Here is an 18071-nt window from a genome sequence, read left to right as displayed (position 1 = left end):
AGCCTTTGAATAGCATGGATTTACTCAAATGTACATTTAACTGATTATTCTGTATTTATATAATTTGGCACCTGCTAGACTATACATATTTTTCACAAGATAAAGTATTGACTTACATGTTTCATAAATTACTACTGATTGCTTTGGGAGGCTTATAAAGCTAAAAAGCCACGATTCTATCCTACAACTGGCAAAAATATATTCCCACTCATCCTTAAAAGTAAAACCATTAAGTAAAGACAGAGGAAAAAGACATGTCAAAGTCTCATTCCTATACATGACGCTTTTGGAAAGTACAGGTCAGTTTCATAGTCACTCACTATTAATAGCTGGCACGTGGATATTCTACATTCTGCTTTCAACACAGTGTGTTACCAGATGCAAATGGCACATACTTTGAGCAAATGTGAACACTAACTAGCCAGATGTGGGTTTCTCCCGCTACATTCCACAACACCTAATAGGAAGGTATGCTCCTCTGTTCCTGCACACACAAAAATGGAACAATGAAAAGGGTAGTTTGTTGTACTTTTCTGTCTAGTGAAAAACTTTTGGTATTATTATTATTATTCCCTTTTGTCCATTTAAAAAAGCCCAGGTCACATGCTTCCTGAAATTCTTGACAGCTGTATGCCATAAGACAGCCACAACCCATCACCCATCAGAACAACAGGGAAACATACTGGAAAAAAGTGAAAGCACAACTCTGGGACCCATTTTCCCAGGTAAAACTGCGGCAAAAATATAACTCAGAGGAGGATGAAAGTGCTGGTTCTGCGTCTCTACCAGAGGAACATCATATCCTTCCAAAGTCCCTCAAAGACATCAATGCAAACAGTGAGCAGGACAGGACCTGTCCTGCTGGCCGTTTGTGGGAAACATCCTCAACTTTCGGGGTGATAGCCCTGGGTCAAATTTTCGTGAGTCAAAGCCAATGGCTACTGTAATATCTACTACAAAATATCAATACAGAATACCAATTCTGATCAGGTGTCTGGGGCAATCTTGAGTTTTACTTTCTGGTATGAAAACGGAAGCCCTCCAACCCTCTATCCTTTAGTATAATACAAGAAAAGTCAATAGTTACATGTATCAGCTTAACATAAATGCACTGTCCCACAGAGACATACACCTGTTAAGAATGAAGATGTGAGCCAGTGACACCACTTACAACAGTTGTGATGTGAGGAAAAGTAAAAGGGAAAGAGGAGAAAAGGTAAACAAAGGCCAAACAACCCAACAGTAAAACCCAAATTCCTACAGCTCCAAGTCTACTAATAGTGCTGTTTTCCTAACTAAAAATAAAATCTAAACAATTGGAAAGCAAAAGCAAAACAAAAAACAACAACAACAAAACAAACCCTAGTTTTCATTAATACCTGTTAATTCTTAAAAGCTAAAGAAAAATATACATAATTAAATGGGAAGTATATCAATTTCACTTTATTAATCTAATGCAGGAATATGAGGAGAAGGGGATTGAGGTCAGGTACGAAGGACAGGGTTAAAACTTGTGATAGTAAGGATCCTTCAAAACTCTGATGCAGTCCTCGGTCACTGCTGTGTCACCTCTGCCCACGCAAACACAGAACTCCGAATCCTGTCTCCACTTCTGAGCCCAGCAACTCCTGACTTGACTCCTCAGTTTACAGAGTGATGAGGTCTACCAGATTGCCTTTCGGAGGAGTCATGCTGTCAGGAAAGAAGTTTACTAAGGTGTCAAAGAGCTGAGTTCTTTGCGCATAGGTGTGATCCACATCAGAAAAGCCTGGAAAAGAAAACAAATTTACATATTATTTCAAAAATTCAACACAAAACAGAAACGTTAATGTGACCAAAATCAGGACAGGCTTCAAAACTAGCTAAACTCTACCAACGCGATCCTGGTTCTACCAGCTCACACTTAGTGCAATGGTTCTCAACCTGCCTAATGCTGAACTTTTTAATAGTTTTTCATGTTGTGGTGACCCCCAATCATAAAATTACTTTCACTGCTACTTCATAACTGTCATTTTGCTGCTGCTATGCACTGTATTGTAAAAGCTGTGCTTTCTATCGTTTTAGGTAAACTCTGTGAAAGGGTTATGACCCTCAGGTTGAGAAGCCCAGCCTTGGGGAGGGATGCAGACGTGTGATCTGGACACTGTCAGCCTCCTTGGCACCCAGCACCCACTTCCTCACAGACATACATCTGTGAGACCCTGTTCACTCCAGACTTCTGTGCAGATAAAATGCAACTACGTGAAAACACCTAGCAGAAAGATTGTTATTTCAGTAATTGATACTGATTTCTCTTTCATATCTCCCTTGCTAGATTATTCTTTCCTCCATTTATATCAAGGGACATTTAATTTTCATGTTCATACCTACCAATCCCCAATTCTGGTCAGTTTTTAAATGATTCCAGCTGTTTCTGACTTCTAACATACAAATTAAATACTTCTATGAGAAATGATTTTCCTAATACTGAATGGCTACCAGGGACAGGTTAGCCCTGTTGAATGCCATCAGAAAAGGAACTATGGCTGTGATAGTTCAGGAAAACACAAATTGGCAAATTGGACTGATTCCACATAACTGTTTTAGATCCAATTTGTTTTAATCTTGTAAAGAATAGAAATAGAACATAACATTGTCAAGGATACCAGCTTCCTGAAAGGAAATAAACAATGCCTTGAGAATAGTTCATTCCTTTTTATTTTAAAAAAATTACTATTATTGTTTTTTTTTTTTAAGTTTGCAGGGGAAATGTTTCTTCCTTTGAGCTCAGCTTAACAAAGCCTATTATCATATCACAGAAACAAATAGAAGGAAATACTGCAAAATACTAACAAAGCTTACTTGATAAGGTGAGATTATAGCACTTTTTCTTTTATTATGCTTTTCTGAATTTTCCAAATTGCTTTACTTCCAAAACATTGCAAACATACAGATGTTTCAAAAGTACGATGAGTATTCAACTCAGAGACTTCATTTTAATGAGTCTGTTGGGTGAGGAGACTCTAAAGTCTGTATCTATTCAGTCTTATACCATTTAACTACATGTGTAGGGTAATGGTCCTCGGAAGTATCTTTACTTTTATCACATTTACCAATAAGGAAATCAAAACCTACACTCACATCAGGTGGACTATGAAGGGTCCTTAGAATTCTTTCATAAGGACAGAGCAGATATATACAGCATAGTATCACAAAAATATTTCAAAGCCACATGATTAAATAGAATATGCTGTACAGTATGTGTTCACACTATTTACAAGTCCAGAGTACTTATATGCTTATATATGCATATAAATATGAGCTCTTGATTAAAGACTATATTTACAAAGTCATCTAATCACCGAAATGTACTTGTAATCCCACAATCAAGACTTGCCGCACCATTGTGAATATTTATACAGTGCAGAATGGCAGGACATTTGAGTTGCCAGAAGCACATCCCCAGCAAAGTCTGCCTTCTTGTTCCTGGTCTCATATTATGTAACTGACATTTCAGGTTCTGTTTGGAGCCACAGTTTTTCGAATTATGTGGTGTTTGATGGTAACTCCACCATTTATAGTGGCCTGGAGATGCAGTCTAGTGTTTCTAAGAGTAATTAGCTGTGACATGCCTTTCAGAGACAGGAGGCTAAACAGGCTTCATTCAGGCAAGGGCTTTGGTCCCCCTGCCCATGAGTTCAATGTAAGGATTCACTGAAACTCAATTCTCTGAGATTCCCCAAGAGTAATGATTCACCTTCACTAATTCATTGTCCCTGTGGTTATGAAACATAATTACTTTGAATAATCAGAATCAATTATATTAACTTCTCTTTACAGAGCAGTGTCAGGCAAAGACACACCAGGTAAAGCAGACTGGGAAGCCACGTAAAGAGAAACTCAGGGTTAATCTCAGTAGTACCCCGCCCCCCATACAGGTAAAAGGGGTAGGAGCCCAGGACACTCACTGACAATGCAAAGACAGACGCAGCAGCTCGGGAAGGGTGCTGCTGATGCCATCCCTCTTGTTCTTACTTCTACTGCTCTCTACTAACCGTGACTGAAGGCAAGGGCTGCTATAAAGGCATGGGGGTCTACTAGGAACGAGCTTTGTTTATACTGCTAGGAAAACAAATTGTTTTTGACAAAATATGTCTTCTGGCAGGGAGCAGGGAAGAAACAGAAAAAGAAGAATTAAGCTAAATGGTAAAATATTTGCTGACACAGTCCCAACCTATTTAATCACTGTCAAGAAATTCTTGTTTTAGTGGCTAAACATTAACCAAGACAGGTCAGTGTTGACCACCAATAAATAAAATAACGGCCCTGGGCTTGTGGTATCCGGACACATCAAGGCATGAATGCTTTTAAACTGATGGCAGGCTCACAATTTGGTTATCACTATATATGCTTCAAAGGTTAAAACCCAGAAAGGCATGGGCTTTCTTTTCTAGCAATGTTTGTACTTAGTTTCTCCATTTATCAGGACAAGGCTGCCATTTTTGGCAGCCTAAAGACATATGCACTAAAATGGTGTTCATAGTGCCTGCTAATCTAGCCTGCACAGTCCAACGTACTTGGAGTTAAAGACTGCCAATTTTCCATATTTTTTTCCCTTTCAGCTTGATCTCAAGCTATTCCGGAGTCAGAAACGAAGATCAGAGTTGCCTAAATCATTAAAAAAGCCTCAATTACTTGTTAATAGAAAAGAGAAGGCAAAAGTCCCAAGGAACATTGCTGTTCTTTCCCATCCCAGGGCATAGCACCAGAATCACACAATTTATGTTTTTGTTTTCTTCTGAGAAGTATTCCCTTTTACCACAAAAGGACAACCCCAAGGGTCATTTGATTCTAAATAAGAGCAATGTTTATCATGCACACTGCTGTACAACTCTTGGGTAAGTACTAACAGCACTGGCATCAACAGAGTTAGTATATACTCATGTAAAACTGCACTTCACAATGACAAGTTCAGAGCTACAATTTCTCATGTTTCAAAGATCACTCTTTGAGGCCAAAGAATCTTGAGTTCAAGCCCACTGTGGAACTTTAAAAAAGTACAATGCTGTCAAAAGACTGACACTACCTAGCATGAATTGTTCTAACAAAAATATCCCTGAAAATTCACCATCATAAATCTCTGGGTTCTGAACCTCTATTATAGACTTGTCAGACTTACTTTTATGATAGCCGAGTTTAGCTGCATGTGTGTGTGCATGCACGTGCGGCATGTGTGTTAATTTAATGCTTAATTAGCATATAAAGTAACAGGCTTCCTTTTGGGGTTTTGGTGCATTCTGGGCTTTGGCTGACAGCCACTCCTCTCAGGCACCTTCTTGCCATGTTCCTGCCTGTGGCCTTGAGCCCCCAGAATTTCCCCTTCAACTTCTACATCACATGTGTTCCCTGGCCTCTCCCCACCCTCACTGCACCATAAAACACACACACACACACACACACACACACACACACACACACACACACACACACACACGGAATTAGAAAGCTGGGATCCACCATGACAAACATAGTGCTTGTCTAGAGTCACCTCACTTAGTGTAACATTTTCTAGTTCCACCCATTTTCCCGCCCGTTCCACTTTTCTTTCTGGGTGATTAGAAGGCCATGTGTGCACGCACCACACTTCCATCATCTCTTCATCCACTGACAGGCATTTAAAGCGGTCCCATTTCCTGCAAACACAGCAGCAATGGAAAGGGATGTGCTGGGATATAGAGTCCAGTGGGTACAGGCACAGCAGCCACACAGCTGGGTCACAGTGTAGCTTTATTTTTAGCCTTTGAGAAGCCTCCATACTGATTTCCACAAGTCCACCAATACTGAAGAAGGATCCTCTTTCCCCAGATCCTTTGCCAGAGTTTGTTTCCATGTTCCCTTGAGGACAGCCATTCTGAAGACTGCAGTGAAATGGAGTATGAAAGTAGTTCTAATGTGTACTTTCCTGATGGATAACTATATTGAAAACTTTAAAAACATTTATGGGCCATTTGTATTTCTTTTGAGAATTGTCTGTTCAGTTCATTGTCCCTGTTATTGATTGGCATCATTCATTCATTCATTAATTTAGGTTTTTGTGTATATGTGCTTAAATTTTTCAGTTCTTTATACATTCTAGATGCCTAAAATACAGCTGGTAAGGATTTTCACAGTTTACTATGTTGACAGTGTTTTGCTCTGCAAAGGCTACTTGATGTAATCAACTTTCAATTCTTGTGACCATTTCTTATGCTATTGGGATTCTAACGTAACTTTAGTTACGTTAATCATCCATTAATACCATTCAATTCCTAGCACCAGATCTTTTCAACTTATTTATTAATACTAAATAAGAGTACTTCTTCTTAATGAAGTTTAAGGGGGAAAAATCTTAAGGGAACGCGGGGAATTAATTTATCAACCATTAACAATTTTCACTTCTAAAGAAAAATTTATTTACTTTTAAAACATTTCAATCCCCTCTCCTGACACCTCCCCAAAGAGCAAAGAGAAAACAGGCCACCCAATTAAGTGTTATTCCAAAGCAGTGCTACAAAGACTGGTTTATTGCCAATGTTTCTACTGCCATCAGCCTGCATCGGGGCAGATGAACTGCAAACTCTGTAAGCAGGAACTGGCGGACAATGCCCGAGAAGCAACCTTTTAACAACTCCTAGAAACTGCAGGTACTTGTTTGAACGTGCATCTCACCTAATGATACATACAAGAGACCAAAATCCAACCAAATGTTAGTGCAACAAGTAAACTTACCTAGAGCTGTGAAATCTGAGCCAGATTTGAACAGAGCTGAGGCTAGGAGTTGAAACTGTAAAGAAATACAAAAGCAAATTAGCAGGCTGACACACTTAAGAAAAATAACTTTGTGATTTTTCATTTATCAAAGTCTCTGTTCTTACACATTCATTGCACAGATCTAATACCAAATATTGGCAACTATACCATCTCCTCAGAGAACTCCCTCACATTCTTCAAGTCTGTGTGCAAATCTAATTTCTACTGAGGCCTATTATGACGAACCTATTTAAGACTTCAACTACCCCAGTTCTTACCCGTATAAATTATGATGTCTTTTAGGCCCAATCCCCTGCCCCTGGCTTTCTGACACAGGTCTTATGTAGCCCATGCTGGCCTCGAACTCACTGTGTTGCTGAGGGTGATCTAAAATGCCATATCCCCCTGCCGTCACCTCCCCCAAAAGCTGCTCCATTACACTTCTTAGATTACACACTAACAACCAATTTATTATTGCAACAGACTGTAATTTGCTTACTTAAGATGTTTATTATCTTCCTTAAAAGGAATTTAGCATCTTCTGGACAAGGATCATTCCCTTTACAAATGTATTTCCTATGCCAAGAATACCTGGCTATGTAAATGAGAACAATATTTTAGAAACATAAAAGAATTGTATAATTAGTACAAAAATATGGTCTATTAGTTGAAAAATTATTTTCCCCATTCCTCTATTATAATGTCCTTTATGAAAATGACAGGGTTGATTTTGGCACTTTTTTTCCTCAAGCCTTTTTAGAAAAAAATAAATAAATAAAACATCATTTGTATTAGCATATGCTAATTACATATTATAACAATGTTTCATCGGACATTTTTATACATGTATAGTATATAAAGCATATATACCTAACCTTTCTAAGGTCCCCTCTCACTGCCGTTCATGCGTTTTTGTTTTCTTTTGTGGGTTCTTGTTTCTTATTATTTGGTGGTTGTTTGTGAACTACTACATTTTATTAGTTTTGAACAAACAAACAAACAAACAAAACACAGGATCCAGAGGGGATTATTTAAAAAATCATGGGCTCAATTTAATTTTAAGTTTATTGGAAGTTCAGAACCAACAGTCTAGAGACTGAAGGGAACAAAGAATCATGTTTTGATTTACAATGGTGGGCAACTGTGACTGTCCTAATACCAGTTATAATACAATGATGAAGATTATGATAATTTCTATATCTCAAACATAAAATACTTTAGGTTATTGAGAAGTTAATTTATGAAAAATTAAGAGAATTAATAATGAGAAAATATATAAAGCAGGGAAAAAAAGGACAACCCAGACTGCTGGGTTATAAAGTAATTTAAAAGTTAAACCTGCTCATCCATTTTGAAATCATATTATAGTCTGGTAGATCCAACATTTCCAATATCAAGTGTTTTCTGCGTTTTGTTATACAAGCAAACAGAAGAGAGGGTAAGGGCACAATCTTAGTTTGGAGATGATTCTAGTGTTCACAAACACATACCATCTCACTAACTTCTAAGGCTAAGCAACCATTGCTTACACTTTTAGAAAATGCAAAGGAAACCTGCATCATACAAAATGAGGACTCACAGAATAGTAGAGCCAGCCTCCAATACTTTAAAATAGCTGTCTGAACTTGCAATAGCTCCCTGTCCTGATTTTTCCCATTAACTCTAAGGACAAACTGTTTTATTTGACCTACTTACAGCTCCCACAGCTGAAATTATTTACTCTGAAATATTTTGTTTTGGTCTGGTTTTTAGAAATAAGGGGAAAATAAGTGTGTCCAGCTATGGTGATTTTATATAGGACTTGGTGAAAATCTATTCAGGACTCTCAAATGCACGGTGCAACAAAAACGTCCATTGATGTATTTTCACAGCTACATAGTGCAATAAATCATGAGATCATTCTGTTTCTCAGAAAAACTATAGTAATTTCCCACATTTCAAATAGTATCAGGGATCAGATAAACATTCAAAGAAAAACAACTTATTGTCCCTACACAGAGGGTTCTAAACTGTAGTGTGTTCATTGTATATCCAAGAAGAACTGCAACCAACACTGAGCGAGAGAGAGCCAACATATTTCACAGTAAGCTCTGAGGGTTTGGTGTGGAAGACATGCAGGCTGTATTGCCTTAAAAACACAATGATCGTTGTGCATGAAAGAATCTGACATTAAATCAAAATCCTGGTCAACACCGAAGGGAGAAAGTGCTCAATGTTGCAGCTATGAAGCCAAAGCAAGGCAGCATTAAACAAGGACACAGGTGTAAGGGACAGCTGTGACCTTCAGCGTCAGCTGGGAGTAGAAGGACAAGATGAGGGCAGCTGAGGTGCTGCTAAGTGAGAAAAGGCACACGAAGGACTCTGAAGCGCAGAGGGAGACCGTAAGATCCAGTGCAGACATGTCCACACACTGCATAGGACATGTGCCTGTAAGAACAGAAAGCTTGAACATTTGCTTCTACCTCAAGGAACAAAATCCCCACACTCATTTCTCATGCTTAGGAATTAGCTGAACGAGGTTAGTAGTCCATAGCCAAGTTATACTGCTAGAACCTTCTTGTAAATAAATATTAACACTCAAGTATTCCAAACCTACCTCCCTCTCTCACTCCTTTTTCCATACAAAAAGAAGTTTTATTTCTCTCTTCAGACACAAGTGCATATCGAACCATTGTATACAATCCTTGATGATCTATAAAAACTAAACCTAAAAAATTTCCTCCATAAATACAGAACTAATGTCTAATTTAAATTCTAATACCTAAAAATTCTTTTTGAATCAATCAAATGCGCCTGCTCAGTTTCCTTTATTTTCTTCCTCTTGGATGGAGGGTGTTATGAGAGATAACTTGTGACTTAGATTAGCTTTTAATTAGGACCCTCCTGCCTCAACCTTCCTAATGTTGGGAGTACAGGCATTCAGTAACACATCTATCCGGCTCTGTCTGTTCACTTCTCTCTCTCTTTCTCACCCCCCCCCCTTCTTTTTTTCTTTTTTTCTTTTTTTCTTTTTTTTTTTTGGAGTCAGGGCTTCTCTGGGTAGCCCTGGCTGTCTTGTAGACTACCACACTGGCCTTGAACTCACGGAGATCTGCCTGCCTTTGCCTCTTGGGATTAAAGGTGTGTGCCACCATCATCTGGCTACCTATTGCCTTTTTATTTCACACATTTTTATTATCCTCACGATCAGAGCATCAAATCTCTTCATTTTCCTTTAGGCACTCAAACTAGGAAAACATTTAAAAGAATAGCCCATCCCTGAATTTGACTCCCATCTTTACCTCTTTTGTCTCTTCTGGGTCTGAATGATCCACAGTTATATAAAGATCATTCTGTAAATACTTCAGAGCACTAAGAGGATCCATTTGGGCCTTTTCTTCAAACCTAGAAAATACAAAAGAGGGAAACAATTACTTTCAGTTATGAGAAATGAGACTTGAAGAAAGGTAAACTGCTTAGAGATGAGCTATTCTGGGTATCCAAAAACCTTGTGTTTGAGCATCAGAAGAATAAGAATTCTCCCATGCACGTTAAGAAGAATAAGAATTCTCCCATGCACGTTACAGATGTGTCAAGCCCATAGAGATGCAACAGAAATAGAATGTCTGTGCAACATTTTTTACCTTCCCCGTGAACAGCGCTGTGCAGAATGGCAGGATGGCTGGGTGGATAGGGCTGAATTCAATCCTCAGAACTGACTTCCCTAAGTTGTCCTCTGTCCTCCACACACATAGTGTGTAGTGTGTGCACTCACATACCAACTTTGAAAGACCCAATGTGTCACATCAAAACCAAGTAGACAAAGACTAGCTTTCTTAGACTAACAGACCAGACTTTCTGATGACAGTTTTGACAGTTTGGAAGCTGAAATAAATAAGGCACTTAACAAATCAATGTCGTTAATTTAAAAAATTTATGTGAGTGTTTTGCCTGCATGTATATATGTGTACCACATGTATGCCTGCTGCCCAGAGGCTAAAAGGTGGCACCAGATGCCCTGGAATTAGAATTACAGACAGCAGTCCAAGTATGGCACTTTTAATAAGTACCATTTACACATGTTAGATTTCTTTTAAGTTGAATATTTACCTTAATATTTTAATTTTCCAACTTTTCCCATGATCCCCTACTTCCTCTGGAACTGATGGCCACTTTCTCTATGATGATTATTGTTACATACATGTGCATCAATATATACAAATAAAGCCTGCTAATTTCTTTTAGTGTTGCTTATACGATTCCAGGGCTGACCGACCACTGGTGTAGGTGATCAGCTCGGGGCCATCCCTGAAAAAACTCATTTCCTCACTCTCAGCATCCATTAGCTGCCTGCAGCTCTTTGTTCCCCTTTGTTAGCCTTCCCATTAGCATTGTGGCTGTTCAGGTCTTGTTTAGGAAGCTATATATTGTTGAGGTATCATGGATGTCATTTCCTTGTTATTCCAAGGAGACACACTCTCACAGAAGATTGCCTGGTCATCTGGCTCTTACAATCCCCCGCTCCCCCTTCTTCCATGATGTTCCCTGAGCCTTAGGTGCAGAACTTGTGTAGCAGATGTATCCCTTAGGGCTAGTCACCCCACAATAAGTTGATCTCTGTTTCTACAGCACTTATTGCTAACAATAATAGAAAAAAATACAATAACAATAACAATTAGTAAATTGCTTAGTAAAGCATCTGAAATGTGCTTGATATTATTAGGTATTTTACACATTTCATTTATCCTTAAAATAACTCTCATAATATGGATATATTTTTCACCATACCATCTGTAAAGCAAATAAGAAATTAAGCCCTCCCCCCTCCGCTAAATTGTGTCAAGATAAGAGCTAGTAAATAACAGAAGCAGAATCAAATACACATGTGAACAACTGCACAGCTGAATCTTCTTAAGTTAAAGAAAATCATGGTGGTCCATGCTTTTGATCTGGCACTCAGGAGTAAGGCAGATGAATGTCTATGAGCTGGAGGTCAGCCTGTTTTACAGAGTGAGTTTCAGGCTAGCCATGAGACCCTGTCTCAACATACATACATACATACATACATACACACACACACACACACACACACACCAACAAAAACAAACCCCAAGTGTTTCTATCTACTTAGTGTTTATTTGTGACAATATAACTATACAGATGTTTATATGTGCTGTCTTTGAAAATGCTATGTAGTTATACAGAGTACTTAGTTTCCTCTGGGTAAGGAAGATGATGAAGACCTTTCCCAATGGGGTTCAGGTTGATACTGCTTCAATGACTATTTCTACTTTAGGCAAGGACAAGATTAAATGTGAAACATTATTGTTCTCTTGTACCAGGTACTGCTCAGATAAGAGACCCCTCAGCAGAGGTCATATTACCTTACCAGTTTATCCATAACCGATGCAAGTATTGGTACCTGAGCCATAGGCAATTGTCTTAAGCTTGATCAGCAGTTTATCAAGTGGTTTGGCAGAATCCTTCCCAATAGGGTCACTCTTTAAAGAACCCTCTCTTAAGAGAACCAAAAGATAGATATATAAGGATGTGGTGGTTTGAAAGAAAAAGGTACCCAAAAGGGAGCGGCATTATTAGGAGGTGTGGCCTTGTTGGAGTAGGCGTGGTTTTGTTGGAGGAAGTGTGTCACTGTGGAAGTGGGATTTGAGGTCTAATATATGCTCAAACCAGGCCAGTAAGACAGTTCACTTTCTGTTGCCTGCACACCGCCATGATGATAATGGACTGAACGTCTGAACTGTAAGTCACCCAATAAAATATTTCCTTTATAAGAGTTGCCTTGGTCATGGTGTCTCTTCAAAGAAACCTTAAATAAGACAAAGGGCATATAAAAAGCAGACACAGAGAAGTAGGCTGAAGTCATAAAATAGTCAATCAGCCACCCTGCCTGCCTGCCTAGGCTCTGAGACCTAGGGAAAGCAAAGTCAGAAGGAGCCAGATGGACAGGAGGACACACTGAGGCAAACAGAAAAGCTACTGGAACTGTTCTAGCTTCACACACAAGTCTCCATTTGCCCTCATTACTAAAATGCAGAGAAGGTACCTTAATGTCTGGGCTATTGCTAGAATGACTGTTTCAACTAAAGTATCCTAGGCATACCCCAATCCTCTGCCATGTGAAATAAACCCAAGTTAGCACCTAAGACTGCCAGTAACGCAAACAACAAGCACATTTCTACATTTTTCGTGGCTTGCTACTTGCTAAGACTAAATTATGTCTAATCAATCACACCATTTTAAAATTATTTCGCAATTGATATTTTTTTCTATTAACACTTGCAAAATTTTACTTGTTTATTAAGAAATTAGCACCTGTATGTACCCTTTGCATCTTCCTTTGTAAGAAGAAAGGAAAATGAAGAACAGACACTTACTAGCTTCTTCGACAGTCCCACAGCTAAGTCATACCAAGAGTAACTGACAATGCTAATTAAAGATTTTTAGTGTTGAAAACAAAAATCTTTTCAGTCAGGGTATCACTATGTAGCTCTGGCTGTCCTGAAACTCACTATGCAGATGACACAGTCCTTGAATTCATGAAGATCATCCTGCCTCTGCCTCCTGAGAAGTAGCATTAAAGGTGTGAGCTACCACACCCAGCTGGTAAATTACATTTATACCTGTGTTTTCTTATGAGGTACTTGCAATGCCTCAGTAAGTAATCTTTTGAAGGTCTACACAACTTCAGTGACCAGAAGTCATCTAGTCTCATCTTTGGAGAGCAAGATTTTCCTGGGTTTCCACCAAATAAATAATGAACCTATAAGAAACACAACAAACCAGAATTTAAAGAACTCATACATACTAAAGAACCCTACAGAGCTCATAGGAAATGTCTTTTATCAAGAGTACATGATAGTTAATTCTCTTTGCCTTATTCATTTGACAATTTTTTAAACTGATACATTCTTACCAAAGGTTTCCCATGATTTTTCTCTATTCTATTTTACGGTAAAGATCTTTCCTAAACTACATGTGTATTAAAATCATACTATTAGAATTGCAATGATAATGGAAAACGAAACAAAAACCATGGAAGGAATAAGATAATCCATCACACATTTTAGAGAAGTACAAATAAAAGAATTATCTAATTATTTGCTATCAAAATAAAAAAATGTTACATTCAAAAGAATTCTGACATAAATTTTAAATAGAATCATTCAAGGTCAAGAGCTATTAAAACTTTAGTAATAAACTTTAACATCTCTGACTTAACGTAAATGCCAACTAGTAAAAGACATATATAACTTTCAGAATATTATTCCATTGTTCAATTAATACTTACATGAAACATTAAAACACTTCCCTGAAAATTTGAAAATATTTATATTCACTATACTACAAAATAAATATTATTTCTAACCTACTAAATGAAAATTATTCCTAGCCCACTGAACGACAATTCTTCATTACCCTCTTAATCTGGAAAACTCTAGGAGTAAGTTTCATTTCCACGTTACCCTTTATCTGAAAGTTTCAAGATAGCACTGATTTTAAATGTTCAGCTATGGCTTAAACAGAAATTTGTTCTGCTAGTAAATTTCAATACAATCTGAGTCCAGTTGCTAAATTACATGTCAAATTTAAGGGGGAAATAGTTATAGAAACTATTTTCACCGTGCCAGTAGACAGAGGTCACTTACACAAGAAATATAGAGATGAAACAGCTTCTTACACAATTGGAAAATTTAATGCCTGGGAGTTAAACATCTGTTCCTTTTCAAAATGCAATAACTGCACTTTATACCTGAATATCCACAATATATACACAATGACACATGTATGTTCTATGGAGTGAAAAAGAAGTCACTGACAGTTTTCAAAATAGGAAAAATGTCATGGTGTGCACCTGTAATCTCAACATGAGGGAGGCTGAGGCTGAAGAATCTTCAGTTTGAGAATAGCCTGGGCTACCCCATTGCAGAGGAAGTAAAAACCAAACATAAACGATGAAAAGTGACAAGAACTGTTATGGACCATACAAAAGGCTTGTCCTCTTGAAGACTTTTGAGAAGAGCTGGGGCGAGTGAGATAGTCCTGTAATTCTAGCTACTTGGAAAACTGAGGCAGGAGGACTGCAAACTTTGCTTTAACTACAAAGTGAGTTAGTTCAAGGACAGCCTGGGCAACTTATCCAGTGTCAAAATAAAAAGTAAAACATGAGGGTTGGGGACAGATATATAATGCAGTGTTAGGGTGCTTGCTTATTATGTGTGAGGTACTAAACTCAATCGTGTGTGTGTGTGTGTGTGTGTGTGTGTGTGTCTGTGTGTGTGTATGTGTGTATGGTGTGTGTGTGTCTGTGTGTGTCTGTGTCTGTGTGTGTGTGTGTCTGTGTGTGTGTGTGTCTGTATGTGTGTCTGTGTGTGTATGTGTGTGTGTGTGTCTGTGTGTGTGTGTGTATGGTGTGTGGTGTGTGTGGTGTGTGTCTGTGTGTGTATGGTGTGTGGTGTGTGTGTGTGTGTGTGTGTGTGGTGTGTCTCTGTGTGTGTGTGCGCTGTGTGTGTGTAGAGCGGCAGGGGGTGGGATGGGGAGGAGAGGATGATACCAAATGCCTGCTACATATTCTATTAAATGTCTGCCTCTGTATTCAAACTTTTCATTCAAATCCACTTAAAAACAATCAGAAATAAGATCTATTCAGGGATATTTTCAGACTGTATCCACTGAAAATGTACAAATCAAAGTGGTTAGCATACCTTGTGTAATTCGTCATACACAAGCTGATGAGCAAACCTTGGACATGGTTCTTCTTCCTGAAGACTTTTACTTAGATTGTCTTTTGCAGCTTGATCGTTCTTATAGACACAAGACCTGGAAGACAATGCTTTTAAGACACTGTACTTTTGAGGATCAGTAGCAACCACACTGTTTATACAATCATAGCCAGTAAACTAGCTGCCAATGCCAAATTATCAACAGGAAAAAAAAAATGTTCACGTCAAAGTGGAAAATCAGTAACTCTCATAAAGGGACATGCACTTGTTAGAACTAGTTCTGACATTTCAGCTCACTTCAGAAAAACCTATCTTGTGCTTGGAAACAGGAATTGTGCACATGAAGGGTTAAAAGTTGAAGAGGTGTTTTACAGTGCACTCACAGTGGAAGACTCAAGCACAGCTCATTCTGAATGCAAACAAAATGTCTCACTCAGAAAACAACAGATCCCACAGTTGCCTAGCATATTGCCACAGAAAATGGAGCTGGTTCTTGGAAGTGTTTCTGTTGTCACTGATTATGAGAGCTGGATCTTCCGCAACTGTTTCCCAAGCAGAACATGCGGCGTCTGCTCTGCCAGATGCTCTGGGACAAGCCTTGGCTTGGAAATGCTAAGTCAAACCTACCCTTCACCAGCACTAGGACACACAGGGATGTTTGCAGAACATTGGGTTCAACTTTACCTAGTTTCTTGGTAGTAACCTAGAGCAAAATACAACTCTTCAAAGCTCCAGAACAGGAAGTATCAGAAAGTGAACAACAGTAAAATTCCACTTATTTAATGTCAATTGTACATAAGTACTCATCTTATCTAGGGCACTGATTTCTTTAAATTATTGATATTTTAGGCCAGGTGGGCTGGCTTACACCTATAATCCCGGGCAGAGGCGAGCAAATCATGAGTCTCAAAATATGTTTAGTATTCTTTCAATATTACAAATTAACACACACCTCCCACTCTGCTAATTTTTAAATAAACCAGCTTCATGTAAATATCACTGGGATTGTAGCACAGGCAAGAGTCCTTACCAGCTATTCCTCACAATGTCATAAATCCAGAATGAATTTCTGACGTTCTCTTCCCTCTTTTCTTTGTCTTTGCTGAGTCCGGATAAGACATGTATTTCATTCAGTTCTGGATCAATAGTTGCTCTCTGTGTGAATCCTGTCATTGGTACTAAAAAAATGGAAGAAACATATAAGATAGCAGTATTTACAATAAACAGCAGATTAGTGCTAACTCATTACACATCTTCATTTTGCTCTATCTGCCCACTGTATTTATCTTTTAACACACCTCACAGCAACAGGCTTTGTTTACAGCTTACTTCCCGCTCTAGAATGTGAGTGACATAAAGGCAGAGGTTGCTTTGCTCGTTACTTTGTTCTCTGTGTCTAAAGTAGAACATACACATAACACCCACACACATTACACAGAGAGGGGGAGGGAGAGAAGGGGAGGAGAATGGAAAGGGGGAGGGGAGAGGGAGGGAGGGATGCAGAGAGAGCACACAAGTGAGCACGTGCACAAGAGCGAGCAGCAGGAGTGCAAATGACCTTAAAAATGGAAAGGCGACTTACAGAACGAGAGCACACACCTGCAAGTCATGTATCTAAGTGTCCAGGCTAAGTAATTTGGAATTCATTCTTAATTTAAAACAAGTAAAGCATTTCCAAGGATATACTCAAGTGGTCAATAGGCGTAGTAAATGGTACTCAGTATGGTTAGTCCTTAAGAAGTACAAGTCAAAACCATGACACAATACCACTTTATGTATGCAAGGTGACACACACCCCTACAAGCCTAGTCCTCAGGGGCTGGAAATGAAGACTAGGGCTGAGGGCAGGTGGGGGCTGTGGCCACCAGGAGTGGCTTTCAGAGTACTTAATGTCCTCACTACACACATTATTTCTCCCGAGGAACCTTGCCCTCATTTGATCACAAGGTCAACAGAATGCCTGCGCTCTCTCAGTTTTGCCGTGGTCTTATTATTTATGAGCTCCCCTAATGTCTATACTGTCACTTTTCTTGTAAAGTTACATGTGTAAGGACAATGAAACAATTCTACGCATGTTTTCTAAAAGGCTACAGAACATGTAGCATACACTTCTGAGTTTGTTCATTTGGGCAAATTACTGGAATATGGAAGTTCTGGCTAACAGGCCACCATGCTTACTTTGAATTCCTGGTTCACAGACTTTGCTTTGGATCACATACATTGAGTTTATGGATTTTTTTTGGGGAAAGCTCTAGTCCTCTAGTGTCTATGCATGTTGGTTTGTAAGGAGGTAATGTTTCTCAGAGATTGAACAATACATTCATTTGGATAAGATAAGGGTGAGGAGTTGGAGGCCATAGCTGAACAGGGACTAGCATCAGTGAGTTTATGGGGAGCAGCGGAAGGGCCATAAGAAACAGCCAGCCACGCCTGTGTACGAGCAAACCCCTATACAAGGGTTCTTTCTGTGTTTTCAGCCCTTTAGGATGAAAGGCGGCAGTCACTGAAAAAGAGCAGAGCAGGAAACATGAACTAGTGAGCTCAGATGTCACTGCATGGCTGCTTCTATCAACTCTGGGCCCC

General features: G+C 38.9%; 1 protein-coding gene across 1 annotated transcript in view; it reads right to left on the bottom strand.

The window, feature by feature from the left end:
* Positions 1–1416: 1416 nt before the first annotated feature.
* Positions 1417–18071, bottom strand: part of Mkln1 (muskelin 1) — a 104001-nt gene continuing 87346 nt past the window's right edge. The window contains exons 13-18 of the mRNA XM_051175857.1: positions 16519–16666; positions 15471–15585; positions 13389–13528; positions 10050–10152; positions 6748–6802; positions 1417–1768 (exon numbers count right to left, since the gene is read on the bottom strand). Coding sequence (XP_051031814.1) covers positions 1647–1768; positions 6748–6802; positions 10050–10152; positions 13389–13528; positions 15471–15585; positions 16519–16666 — 683 coding nt within the window. The 3' untranslated portion in view covers positions 1417–1646. The remainder of the gene's footprint in view (positions 1769–6747; positions 6803–10049; positions 10153–13388; positions 13529–15470; positions 15586–16518; positions 16667–18071) is intronic.

This window comes from Phodopus roborovskii, unplaced genomic scaffold (genome assembly GCF_943737965.1).
Source record: "Phodopus roborovskii unplaced genomic scaffold, PHOROB, whole genome shotgun sequence".
In the NCBI taxonomy this organism is placed as follows: domain Eukaryota; kingdom Metazoa; phylum Chordata; class Mammalia; order Rodentia; family Cricetidae; genus Phodopus; species Phodopus roborovskii.
Note: the sequence above shows the minus strand (reverse complement) of the source record. Positions and strands in the feature narration are given on the sequence as shown.